At 45.9% G+C, this 14,147-nt stretch overlaps 1 protein-coding gene across 2 annotated transcripts in view; it reads right to left on the bottom strand.

The window, feature by feature from the left end:
• Positions 1-2,540, bottom strand: part of GK5 (glycerol kinase 5) — an 84,192-nt gene extending 81,652 nt beyond the window's left edge. For both annotated transcript variants that reach the window (XM_060394965.1, XM_012102136.5), the window contains exon 1: positions 2,302-2,540. In XM_060394965.1, the coding sequence (XP_060250948.1) occupies positions 2,302-2,448 (147 nt within the window). In that variant the 5' untranslated portion in view covers positions 2,449-2,540. The remainder of the gene's footprint in view (positions 1-2,301) is intronic.
• Positions 2,541-14,147: the final 11,607 nt, after the last annotated feature.

Below are 14,147 nucleotides of genomic sequence, written 5' to 3'. Positions count from 1 at the left end.
TCATTGGAAGGACTGATGCTGAAGCTGAAACTCCAATACCTCTGGCCACCTGATGTGAAGAACTGACTCACTGGAAAAGACCCTGATGCTAGGAAAGATTGAAGGCAGGAGGGGAAGGGGACGGCAGAGGATGAGATGGTTGGATGGCCTCACCAACTCGATGGACCTGAGTTTGAGCAAGCTCCCGGAGTGTGTGATGGACAGAAAAGCCTGGTGTGCAGCAGTCCATTGTGTGCAAAGAGTTGGGCACGACTGAGCAACTGAATTGAAGAAGCAATGTAGGTCAAGAAGACCATTTTTCCCCAAAAAATCAAGATATCTGAAGCTAAGGACCAGTTGCTGTTGGTTTTTTTCTGATTTCTTTTTTTTTTTAGCTGGTTTTTTTTTTTCTTAGTTTTTTATTTTTTTAATTTTAAAATCTTTAATTCTTTTGTAGACCAGCAATTTTTAAGACATAATTAAAACAACTTTCTAGGGAAAAAATGACATACAAAGTAAAATCCCAAATGTTTTACTACAGTCAACAAATATAAAATGACTTTGCCAAACTGCTACACAAATTTCTAAATCTTAGCTTCTCTTTCAACCCCCGCAGACTGTGAACCACGCTTTCAGAAGTGCTGATGCAAACTCCTATCAGTTTGAGAGGCATTGCTTTCTACTCCTTAATTTAAGATACAATGCTTCATCCTCGAAGGGCAAGGAATTTTTGTATTTTTATCTACTTACATACCTTTCCAGACACCTTCACCAGTTTTGAGTCTGGGCAGACCATTCTAGTCTCCTGCTACTTAACAGCAATCTTGGTTCATCTTTGAGACTCTTACCTCATTTCTAAAAATAAATAATGATTTCTCCCAAATTATACAGCAACTATGAAATTTGTTATCTTCTTACAATTTTTGTATCCCTTTGGTTCTAAACACTTCAACTCCTTTAAAAAAAAAAATCACTGCTTAAAACAAAAGTACTTTGTGTCTAGAATTATAAGGGAGACTGTGAAAAGTATCTTTGTGTTCTGATAAAGACTCATAAAGAGATAAGCAGTACATAGTCCCTGAAGGAGAAAATCTACCTTTCATCTGTCCTTTCAGGTGGGGTTAGGGGTGGGGTATGTGGTGGAGAGGTGGGCAGTGTTCATGCACAGGTGAACAGGTCTCTGTTCTGGTCCTAAAACCAGAATGAGGAAGTCTTCAAACAAACAAACAAACAATGCTCAAAGCATTCTTTCGGCTGGACCTGCTCCTGGGCAATCCCTGCAGGTAAAAAACACTTCTAAGGGGATGGGAAGAGGTGTAGGAACCGAGCAAATGAGGGAGTCCAGTGCTGCTGGGAATGGATTAGGTAACTAACAGCTTCCCTACGGTGAAATTACTAACATAAATATGTTGAGGGTCTTCCCCGGTGGGCCACTGGTTTAGAGTCCATGCTCCCAATGCTAGGGGCCTGGTTGGGGAACTAGATATTGCATGCTGCAAGTAAGACTTGGCACAGCCAAATAAACTTTTTTTTAAGATGTTGGTATTGGAAAGAAGAGTAAATAAAAATATCATATGGAATTCATATTATTTTTTGTTTGCTGGCAACTATAAGAAATCAACACTTCATGGAAACAAGATCAGACGAATACCAACCTGTTAGTTGCCTTACTAGTAACAACTAATGACTTAGGAGGTTTCTCAAACCAGAAAAAGATAGTTTCATGAACAAGATGGAAAGGAGAAAGGTAATGACAACACAGCCTTCAAAACTTGTGCAATACTTATATTCCTGGAAATCAGTTGCTCTGCACTTTGAGAAGCAGTTCATGATAACAACTGAATGACAAACATAAAGTTAAATTCCATTAAGTCTTAAAAATCTCAAATGTAAATAAAGACAGGGTTGGAGGTCTATCAAGGAAGCGCAAGAAAAACCAAGCAAATCAAAAAGCACCTTCTCTGGCTGGATTCGCGTAGCCAGCCCGGCCCTGCCCTGCCTTTCACCGCAGTCCCACCCAGGTAAGGCCAGAGAGCCGAATCCTCAGGTGAGCGGAAGCGAGTGAGTGATCGGAGGTCACAATCCGAGCCCCTAATGTCTTCAGCCAGGACCTAAAGAGCGCGCAGATTTCAGGCTGGCCCGGGGACGGAATGCGAAGATCTGGCCGGTCCAAGCGCGCCGCTCAGGACCGAGGGCCCGCGGTGCCGCAGGTGGCCGGGTCTAGGCCAGATAGGCGGTCCAGCCCTCTCGCTCCCCAGCGACCAGATCCCGGGCGCCCTGCGCGACCTAGACCCGCTGCCCCGACGCCCGCTCCCCGGTCACCTTCTGCACGCTGGAGCCGCAGATCCGTGCCGCGCGGTCATAGACGTGGCAGCGAATCATCGAGCTGCCTACGTCCACTCCCAGCACGAAGCCTGCGCGCCGCGAGTCCGGCGCGCTCTGCTCCGGGACCGTAGACTGTTCTGACATCCCGACCCGCACGCCTCTCTCCCGTAGCCGCCAGCCGAGCGGACGCGCTCTAAACTCCCGCACCTCAGGGGCCGAGCGCGCCCCGCCGGGCCGCCGCCCCCGGCCCGCCCCTCCGCGAGATCCGGCAGCGACCCCGCCCCTGCCGCGGGCCCCGCCCCGACGCCGTGACGTCACGGCTGCGCAATGACTTTTTGCAAGAGAGCCCGCGGGCCTGGCGGCCGCTCGGGGAGTGTAGAGGTGAGCGGGAAGCTGGTGGGTCCGTGGAGTCCGGGCCACCCGGCTCCGCCCCGTTTTCCAAACACCAGCCTCTCTCAAAGTTACCTTGGCCGGTAATTTTAATGATTTCCTTCCTAACTCTAAGCGCCCTGCGACCGTGACCGCATTTCTTTTAACTGGTTACATATTATGAATCTATTAAGAAAAAGAGTAACCTGAAAAGAAAAAAAAAAATCGGCCGAAGGTATTTATTCATAAACTGAAAGTTTCTCCCCAGGACTTATCTCCCCAGAAAACCCGGTCAGGTTTGCTAAATGAAATAACGCTCTAGAACTTCCCCAGCCCTCTGGTGGGGCAAAAGGGACAAAGTGCTGGGTGGCTGTTATTACCATCAACCTCCACCCCCCAGTGACTGCTTTTTCAGGAGTCTGAAAGCCCCTCGGGAGGTCCTTTACCTTTCACTCGGGCTTTAAGGGCGTGGGCTCTTCCACGCATGGGACAGGAAGGAGGCCTGTGGAAAGTTCGAGTTTCCTGCAGCTCTGGTCACCAGCCTGGAACCCAGAGGGATTCCCAGGTGGCAGTCCAGCTCCCAGTTCCATATCTGTGGACAGTGAGGAAGTGTTCACGTCTTCTTCAGCTACTTTTCCGCCAACACTACAAAAAACCCAGTGCCTGAACATATTCAATATCTTTTTGTAAAATTATGGATATGTGCTCTTGGTGAAAAAGTTTTAACAGTGTAGCTGCTGCTAAGTCGCTTCAGTCGTGTCCGACTCTGTGCAACCCCAGAGATGGCAGCCTACCAGGCTCTTCTGTCCCTGGGATTCTCCAGGCAAGAACACCGGAGTGGATTGCCATTTCCTTCTCCAATGCATGAGAGTGAAAAGAGAAAGTGAAGTTGCTCAGTCGTCTTGGACTTCGCGATCCCATGGACTGCAGCCCACCAGGCTCCTCCATCCATGGGATTTTCCAAGCAGGAATACTGGAGTGGGGTGCCATTGCCTTCTCCGTTAACAGTGTAGAGTGGTATATTAATTAAAAAGCAAAAGATACTCGTTTTGAACCAAACAGTTCTTTTGACCAACTTGTCATGTTAACCCACTTAGTTTCAGCCCATTTGACCAAGTTGGGGGTCTTTGGCCATATTACTTGCAACTTGGAACAAGCACCTGGAAGAGTATGGTTTGGGTTTTGTCTTTGTACCCTGTTCTTGTCTAGAAAGGGGAAAGCTTAGTCATTCAGTCAAGTCCGACCCATTGCAACCCATGGACTGTAGCCCACCAGGCTCCTCTGTTCATGGGATTTTCCAAGCAAGAATACTTAAGTGGGTTGCCATTTCCTCTTCCAGAAACCCTGTTCCTGCCTAATAGTACTGATTTGTTCCAAATGGTCCCGGGGCTGCTTTCACCAGTGGTGGCCATTTGGTGAGTCATCTACTATGTTAATCCCCATATTGTAATTTGAAATAAATGACTAATGGGTCATGGAGTCTGGCCGGAGTTCTATTAGAAAGAGAACTAATAGGATAGAGATTGAGACATATTTTAAGGAACTGGCTCACATGCTTCTGAGGACTGGCGGCAAGTCCTAGAACTCTTTAGGGCAGGCTGAAAGTCTAGAACTTCAGATAAGAGTTGATGTTACAATTTGAGTCTAAAGTCTGCTGACACATAGGCTGGAAACTCAGGTGGTTTTCCTACCTTGCAGTTTGAAGGATAATTCTTTGGGAATGCTCAATTTTTGCTCTTAAAGCCTTCAACTAATTGGATGAGACCAACCAACATCATGAAGGGTCATTTGCTTTACTCAAAGTTTATTGATTTATTTTTGTTAATTTATATTTATTTTTGGCTGCACTGGGTCTTCATTGCTGTGCAGTCTTTATCTAGTAGCAGCGGGCAGGGTCTACTCTAGTTGCAGTGGGTGGGCTACCTGTCCCGGTGGCTTCTTTTGTTATGGATCACAGGGCTTCCCCAGTGGCTCAGACAGTGAAGGATCTGTCTGCAATGCGGGAGACCTGGATTCGATCCCTGGCTTGGGAAGATCCCCTGGAGAAGGAAATGGCTACCCACTCCAGTTTTCTAGCCTGGAGATTTCCATGGACAGAGGAGCCTGGCAGGCTACCGTCTGTGGGGTGGCAGAGCTGGACACGACTCATCTTTCACTCGCTTCAGGGGCCCTAGGCGGTGCAGGCTTCAGCAGTCGAGGTTCCCAGGCTCGAGAGCTCAGGCTCAGTAGTTGTGCTGCACGGACTTTGCTGCTCCACAGCATGTGGGATCTTCCCAGACCAGGGGTCGAAGCTGTGTCTCCTGCATTGGCAGGTCGATTCTTTATCACCCAGCCACCAGGGAAGCCCTCAGAATTCATTGATTTAAATGTTAATCACCTCTAAAAAATATCTGACATCTAGGTTGATGCTTGTCCAAACAGTTGGGCACCCACACAGTGTGCCCGCTAGCCTGGTCTAGTTGATACATGAAGTTAACCATCACAGATACCCTTTCACAAGAGAAAGCTGTTTTGTATTCCCTGATATGAATATTTAGTATATTTCTCAAAGCAATCATGCTTGGGCTTCTTGGACACCTACACTTTACTGTGTGATCATTTTTATACATTCACATCAAACATCTTGAGTATTATCAAAGAATCACAGACTATGAAAATAGGGGGACGCATACGTGATCTTAGAAACATGGTTTCTGGAAAGTTACTGCTTTTCTAGGAAGCCGGGCGGGGGGGGGAGGGGAACGTTGTCGGGCGGGGGGCGGTGTGTGATGCACAGGAGAGAAGAGAAAAGAACTGGCAGTCCCAAGACCATTTGCTGATCTAGCCTAGTTAGAGCTGAGAGTGGGAGAGGAGAGAGCTCGCCTTCAAAAGGGGCGAACTCTGATACCTTCAGAAGATGACAGTAGTGAAAAGCGCATATATCTTCCATGTGGCAAGGGCTCCTCTGTCTGAGTTTAAAGGCCATAGTGTCTGCGGTGAGGCCAGCTGTGCTGGTAGTGGTCGCTGGGATGGCCCTTTATGCCTGGACGAGGAACGCTGAAAGACCATGCCCTAAGAGGTCCTAGGTTGACCACAGGTAAAAATGAACAAGAACCCTAAAATACTGAAAGGAATCCTCTCCCAGCCCCCTGCAGACTGGAGAGTCCACCTTTCTAGAATCAGGAATTCTTTGAAGCAACATTTTATCTTTGGGGTTTGAACAAAATCAACTTGTGGGCAAAAAAAATCAATTTGTTGAACACAGACACACAAAATAGGAGGCTTAGAAACCACTTAGTCTTATGTTTCTTAATCTGTTTCTGATCTTGAACAACTTTAAAAAAAAGTTTTTTTAATATTTATTTATTTGGCTGCCCCAGATCTTAGTTGCAGCATGAGGATCTTTAGTTGCTTCATGAGGAATCTACTTCCCCCACCAGGAACTGAACCTGGGTCCCCTGCATTGGGAGCTTGAAATCTTAGCCACTGGACCACCAGGGAAGTCCCTTGAACAACTTCAAGACCCTGGTGAATGCTGTCTTCTCAAGAACTTGTTTATATACATAATACTTGGCATGTGGTTTCAGGCAGGTGTGGGATTAACTAAACATGAAGATCTCAGATTAAAAATCCAGAGCCAGTTCCCTAATCTGGACAGACCATTGCGTAGGAGAGGCCTAGGGGAACAAAGAGATGCTGTATTCCTTCCAAGTTCCTTGTTCTCTGCTGTATGTTCTAACCCTGCTCTGTCCTCAGGAAAAGGAGCAAGTGGCTACAGGGCTCAGAAACTCTGAAAGTCCCTTTGCTAGTGGATTGGTGTATTGTTCTTCATTAACTGCGTGGAGTGGCATATGGAATCTTAGTTCCCCGACCAGGGATGGAACCCATCCCCCTGCATTGGGAGCTTGGAATCTTAGCCACTGGACTGCCAGGGAAGCCCCTTGGTCCATTGTTCTTTATTCAGAGAGTTGCTCTGAGCTCCATCATGTAGTGGTCTGCATCTGACTCGGGTGCTGCTCTGCTCCTTTCTGGACTCAGGCCCCAGAGGTGGCCACTAAGGCTTTCTTCCAGGCTCATTCCCAGCCACTGTCTCTCCTTACACTTCCTCTGGCGAAAGGCCCAGAATTAAAACTTGTAGCAGCCTCCCACACTCTTGAGAAACGCGGATTCATTCCTCGGGGCTGGACCAGAAAGTCTGTGAGGCCACCATTCCCTGCCACTCCCTGAAGGGAAATAAATGGGGCTTCAGGGCTTCATGAACACCGCCCCCGACCCCGACCCCACCACCACCACCCAATGCCCTTCCCCCTCCAAGGAACCTGGTCACTGTCCCTCCCTCCTTGGGTGACCAACTGCCCCTATTTGCCTGGTCTGAGGGGTTTCTTGAAACAGAACTTTTGATGCTAAAACCAGAACAGTTCTCCTCACTACTCAGAGACTCTTGGGGTCCACAGGTGACTTCCTTTGGGATCTTGGTTACTTCACACTTAGGTGTCAGCCACTGCTTTTAGACAGTGAGTACCCTGAGCACAGAAACAGGCCCTTAGTCTTTTCCCCTCCAAGACACACAAAGTAACTGCTGAATGAATAAGTGAACAAACAAGTTAATATTTGCAAGTCCTTATCAGACCTTACCTTCTGCCTGATGTGGCCACAAGACGCAGAGGGCAGTGCGACCTTCCTAACGTCTGCACTTCATCTGGGCCTGTTGTCATCAGATCGCAGTGTAGCCCTTCTCATGTGGAGGGGGGTCTGGAGCTGCCAGCCCTGAGCCTGGCATCTGGAACACCGGAACTGAGCTCCAGAACCCCATGCGAGACTCCTTTCTCTTCCCTCTCGTTCATGAGCTCAGTCTAACTTGGGTTGGGCTCCTGCCTCAGTACCTTTGCTCATGACTGTGTATGCGGTCCTGCCCGCAACACCTCTATAGGACACGGGTAGACTTGGGTGGTATGGCTTCGTGTTCCCCACTTTGCAGAGGGCCCTGCCAAGGCCCTGAGCACAGCCCTAGCAGGCTGTTCAGTGTCCTGTGCTTTATGGCATCTGCAAAAGTGGATTCTTTTTGTATTATTTTCTTATACGGGGCCCTCCAAATTGCACAAGCTTCAATTCCCAGAGAACCATAATCCTCCCACCAGGGGGGAAATGGGGGAAGGGAGGGATAAATTGGGAGATTGAGACTAACATATACACACTGCTATGTATACAGATAGCTAATAAGGACCTACTGTATAGCCCAGGGAACTCTACCCGATGCTCTGTAATGACCTATATATGGCAAAAGAATCCAAAAAAGAGTGGATATATGTATAGGCATACCTGATTCACATTACTGTACACTCAAAATGAACACAATATTGTAAAACAACTATACTCCAATAAAAACTATTAAAAAATGCCATAATCCTCCTCACCTTTGCAGAGCCCTCAAAGCCTGGACACCCTCATCTGGACCCCCAGGTGATTTGGAACGCTGCCTGCACACACTCTGGCTACCACAGTCCCCAGTTCACCATTCGGAAATCCCTGAATACTGACATCAGCAAGGATGAAGGCTGTCCACCCTGAACGGTCTGCTCAGAGCTAGCTTCCTCCATCTGGGCCAACTTACGATCCAGCCCCTGACAATTCTCCCCATTGTTCTGCTGAGGTCCTTGCTCGCCTGCTTTTTAAGCCCATTCACTCCTCAAAGCAGTCAAACTGGAAGTGGGGGTGGGGGTGGGGAAATCCAGAAATTCAAGTTCTCAGGCTAGATGTTCATCAAGACCTGAAAATAAAAGAGGACTTTGGGTGGGTCAGACCAAAATCTAGGGGAGAAGTGGAAACTGAAATTGAAAAACTATACCAGAAAACACAGGCTAAGGGAAGATAATTTTTAAATAAAGGAAAGCTTAGTTCCTTGGTTCCTAGCAAACAAAGCGTAAAGGGAAACCTGAATTTCCTATCTGTGCAGAGAGAAAGGAGTCATGTGAGTAACAGTTGTGTCAGTCACTATGACCTTACATGTACAATCCTGAACTAATTCTCTCCAAAACCCAGGGAGGCACACTGTGCTGTTACTGTGGGGGAAAACCACCCCCTCAAGACTGCACAGCTAGTTCACAAAGAGAGCAGGCTTCCTCCCCATACAGTGGGCCTTCAGAGAGCCTGAAACATCAGCTTGTTTCCAGAAGTAAACAAGAACATATCCTGCCACCTGATAGTTGTACAAACTCCACGGCATAGTTGCCACCATGTGGAAGATGTCTCCTATCCTGAGCAGAGGGAGCTGAAAAGGTCCGTGGCATGTCTGGACCTTGCGGGAGGCCCTGGTGAAAACAGTGGCCTCTATATGACTGAGCTGCTGGGAGCCTCAGAAAAGATTGCCATCTAATCTCTGGGAAACCAGAGTCACACCTGCCACAGCTGCCCAGGTATCTGCCCATCTCCATGCCCTTCTGAGGCATTCAGTATAAGAAACATGAGCTGACCCATTCATCCGTGTCTTAAATTCTTCCCTCCTGAAAGGGATTAAGTGCCAGGAAATCTTTTCATTCACTCACCTGTCTATATACCTTGCAGGAGGGGAAGGAGCCTTCTGTGACCAGGTTTTTAAACACAACTTTCATGTTTGTGAACACCCAGAAGCCGGAAAAATTCTGAAGCAAGGCCATTCTGCCTCCCCTCCTCACCCCAGGCATCCTGTTTCACTCGTGGTCAGAATCCTTCATTCAATGAGTTGTTGTTGAGTCACTCGGTCATGTCCGACTCTGCAACCCCGTGGACTGTAGCATGCCAGTGCCAGCTCCTCAGTCTCTGAGATTTTTGAAGCAAGAATACTGGAGTGGGTTGCCATTTCTTTTTTGGGAAATCTGCTCAACCCAGGGAACAAACCTGGTTCTCCACCTCTCCTGCGTTGGCGGCCAGAGTCTTTCCTGCTGAGCCACTGCAGAAGCCTTTCTGCAACTAGGGACATTATAAAATCTCAGATAAATGAGTTCTGTGAGTCAAGATTTAAACCACATTCAAGAACGGCTGAAAACACTCTTGGATACAAACAAAACTTTGTTTTTTGAGGAAAATTTTTGGGAGAAGGCAATTTTAAATCCAAAATAAAGAATGATACTGTGGAAGAAAATGTGGAAAACAAGCTGTTACTAGATTTAAGGTAAGTTTTCAAAAATAAAACTATCTCAGCCATTTGACTAAGAATAAGACAAAATAAAGCAGGAAACTCCTTTCCACTGCTTAGCTTCTATTGGCATTATTTTCTTCCAGGATTCCACAGGATTCTTTTTTTTTAAGTCATATTTATTGAGATGTGCAGTTCGATGACTTTTGACAAACGTGCAGCCACGTAACCACAACCACCACCATTAAGAGAGAAAATGTCTCCATCACCCTCAAAAGTCCCTTTTGCCCTCAGTACTCCAAATCCTTTAGTATAAAGTGATGTCATCCACGTATATAACTCAGAACTCTTGAATGTAGCTGATTGATCTCAGTCATTTTAGATGCGCACATCCCCAAAAGAAATGGCCAGTTCATAAGAGCCAGATGTTTGAACCTAGGGGTTTTGGAGCTTCCTAGGTTGCTCCAGTGGTAAAGAAACTGCCTGCCAATGCAGGAGACATAAGAGACACAGGTTCGATCCCTGGGTGGGGAAGATCCCCTGGAGGAGGGCATGACAACCCACTCTACTATTCTTGCCTGGAGAATCTCACGGACAGAGGAGCCTCGTGGGCTACAGTCCATGGGGTCACACAGAGTTGGACACGACTGAAGTGACTTAGCACAGGCAGGGATTTTTACCAGATGAAATGTTTATGTAAAGCTAAACATAATAGCTTGAAAATTCCTAATTCATTCCTATGACTTGAGTGAATCCACACTGCTTGATATGATTCTTAGTAATGAGAACATTCAGTAGGCATACTTACATTTTATCCTGTCAAGGAAGAAAAAGCCCTGTTTTGTAAACTCCAGATAATATGCTTTAATAAACTCTCTTATGCTTAAATATTAAGATAGATCCTTTAACAATAAAGAGGAAGAAACTCAGAATAAAATCTAATTAACTCAACACAAAGTAAAGAAAGAAATAAAACACATAAAGAGTGAATAGTAGATGCTAAGTTAACTGAAAAAGAATTATAGTAGACTCTCATAATTTGCAGTAGTTATGTTCTGTAAGGTTATGGCCAACACTGAACTGGCCAGTACTGAATCATTTCTCCCAGAGGAAATACAGGGTTAGGCTCCCACATTTTCTGGTCACATTTGCAACGGCTGCTCAATATAGGACCTTGTTCAATGTGTGTTTCCATTTGCGTGTGTGTGCTCAGTTGCTCGGTTTTTAAAGACATTTAATATTGTTGATTCATTGCCACTGAACTTAGAGCCAACAACACTATAACTGATGCCTGAGTGAAGCTTATCTAACACACGTATTCTCCCTGCAGGGTATATTGTGGCCTACCTGGGCTGCAGAGCACTTCAGAGCATGTCAGTACTATACTTGGGGCCATTTTAAACAGAAAATCACCAACAAAAAGCACAAGCATGTGAAAAATGTGGCACTGAATAGGCTATAGGAAGGACATCTGTTTTCAGTATGAAGGGTGAAACAAGAAGGCGGACTGTCTTATCTGAGCTCAGCTGGAATGTGCACTCACTGTCTCTGAGTCTCTCTGTATTTAGATTTAGTAACGCGTTTATTGGGCTTCTCTGGTGGCTCAGATTGTAAAAAATCTGCCTGTAATGCAGGAAACCCGTGTTTGATCCCTGGGTCGGGAAGATCCCCTGAAGAAAGGCATGGCAACCCACTCCAGTATTCTTGCCTGGAGAGTTTCATGGACAGAAGACCCTGGCAGGCTACAGTCCGTGGAGTCACAAAGAGCTGGACACGACTGAGCAACTAACACTTTCACTATCTTATTTTCCCAGCAGTGCTTTTCATATCTCAGTCACTTTTCATCTTTCTAAGCCAGTTTCCTTTTCTCAGATTATACCAGTAAGTAGTGTCATGGTCCGTGAGCCGCTTGGAAAAGAATTTCCAGACATGAGACAGAATGAGAGGAGAATAAAGTTTATTAGAGAGGGAGACGTGGTTAGAACAGCAGGCTGGCTCAAGGGAGAGCTGAACCTTTTTGCAGACTGGTAGCCAATTGTTTAAGACAGACAAAATTCCTACTGGAATTCTGGCATCAGGTGATTGGTTAGGATGCTATAGGCCTTGGACTGCAAAGAGATCCGACCAGTCCATTCTAAAGGAAATCAGTCCTGGGTGTTCACTGGAAGGACTGATACTGAAGCTGAAATTCCAATACTTTGGCCAGCTCATGTGAAGAGCTGACTGATTTGAAAAGACCCTGATGCTGGGAAAGATTGAGGGCAGGAGGAGAAGGGGATGACAGAGGATGAGATGGTTGGATGGCATCACCGACTCAATGGGCATGAGTTTGGGTAGGCTCTGGGAGCTGGTAATGGACAGAGAGGCCTGGTGTGCTGCAGTTCATGGGGTCGCAAAAAGTCAGACACGACTGAACTCCTGAACTGAACTGAACTGAATAGGGTGGTGGGTAATGAGTGAGTGTTAGTCGCTCAGTCATGTCTGACTCTTCGTGACCCCATTTACTGAAGTCTGGCAGGTTCCTCTGTCCATGGAATTCTTCAGGCAAGAATACTGGAGTGGTTGCCTTTCTTTCTCCAGGGGATCTTCCTGACCCAGGTCTTCTGCATTGCAGGCAGATTCTTTTTTCTCTGAGCCACCAGGGAAGCCCAGGTTGGGTAATAGGGTAGGTATTTTACCTAATACGGGGTCAGGGAACTGGCTGGTTTAGATTGGCTCATGGCCACAGTTGCTATGGGGCTTGATCAATTCCAGAAATTTTTATCCTGTGACCCTGTTGCAGAGCTCCACACCTGTGACCTTGATATAGGGCTCAACAAGTAGTTCTTTCAGTGAGGATCTTTGAGGAATAAACCTCCATAGTTTCTGAATAGCCAAACATATATCTTCACTTTTAAAAGATAGTTTGACATGTAGAGAATACTAGCTTCACACTGTTTGCACTCTAAAAATATTGTTTCATTGTCTTCTGTAATTACTAATGAGAAATCTGCTGCCAGTCTAATTCTCTTTCTTTTGCGGGGACTCCATCTTTTCTCTCCAGGGCCTTTAAGATTTTCTGTTAAAATTCAATGTTCTGGTCTTATGTGTGGTCTTCTTAGATGTGATCCTTCAGATTGAGGCCCTGGCCTTTAGTTCTGGAAAATGTACTGCTGCTTTGTACATGTTGCCTTCTTCCTATTCTCCCTAATTTCTCATATTAGAGATTTGATTTTAAAAATTATTTTGACACAGCTTCAGACTTACAGAAAAGTTACAAGATAGCACAAAGAATTCCCATATACCCTTTACCCAGATTTCTGAAACATTAACATTTTACCATATTAAGCTTATCTTTTTCTATTTTTCTATTTACCCATATTTTTTTTCTGAACCATTTGAAAGTAAGTTGCTGGCATGATGCCCACTTGGGTCAGACCTTCCTAAAAACAAGTATATTCTCTTGCATAATCATCGTACACAAAGCCATTAGTTAGTCTAGTGTTCTTATTCAGATGTCACCAATTGTCACAACAGTGCCCCCAAATCCCACACTGTGTGTTGCATTCAGTGTCATAATTTTTAGTCTCCTTTCTCTTGGGACCATTGCTCTGTTTTTGTCTTTAGAGATACTGACATTTTTGAAAAGTATAAGGCAGTCATTTTGTAGACAGTCCTTCATTTTTAAAATAATTTAAAAATTTTATTTATAATATTTATTTGGCAGCCCCTGGTCTTAATTGTGGCGTGTAAAATCCAGTGCCCTGACCAGGGGATCAAACAGGAGTATGTGTGTGTGTATGTTAGTCACTCAGTTGTGTCCAACTCTTTGCAACCCCATGGACTGTTGCCCACCAGGCTCCTCTGTCCATGGAATTCTCCAGGCAAGAATGCTGGAGTGGGTTCCCACTCCATGGGAGAAGGGAAGCCATTCCCTTCTTCAGGGGATCTTCCCAACTCAGGGATCAAACCTGTGTCTCCTGCATTACAGACAGATTCTTTACTGTCTGAGCTACCAGGGAAGCCTGGATCAAACTGGGGCCTCCTACATTCAGAGCACAGAGTCTTAGCCACTGGACCACCAGGGAAGTCCCCAAAGTCCTTCATTTTGAGTTTATCTGATGTTTCTTTGTGATTTGATTCAGGCTATGCACTTTGGGCCAGAGCAGCACAAAAGCAACTTGCTCGTCTTAAACAGGGCTGGGACTTGGATAAAGCAGAGGAAGTACCCAGTGCACAACATTTAAGGAGATATTCAGTCTAGCTACATGCAAGTACAAGTTCAGCCCTAAATGGCTCATTTCTCCCACCTGAGTCCAGTCCTGCTTGCCAGTACATCATCTTAAGAAGTATGTGGTATCCATTAGTTTAATGTGATGTTTGTTGGTCACTTGATAATGTGGTG

Source organism: Ovis aries, chromosome 1, assembly GCF_016772045.2.
Source record: "Ovis aries strain OAR_USU_Benz2616 breed Rambouillet chromosome 1, ARS-UI_Ramb_v3.0, whole genome shotgun sequence".
Lineage (NCBI taxonomy): Eukaryota > Metazoa > Chordata > Mammalia > Artiodactyla > Bovidae > Ovis > Ovis aries.
This window is presented reverse-complemented; position numbering and strand designations above follow the sequence as displayed.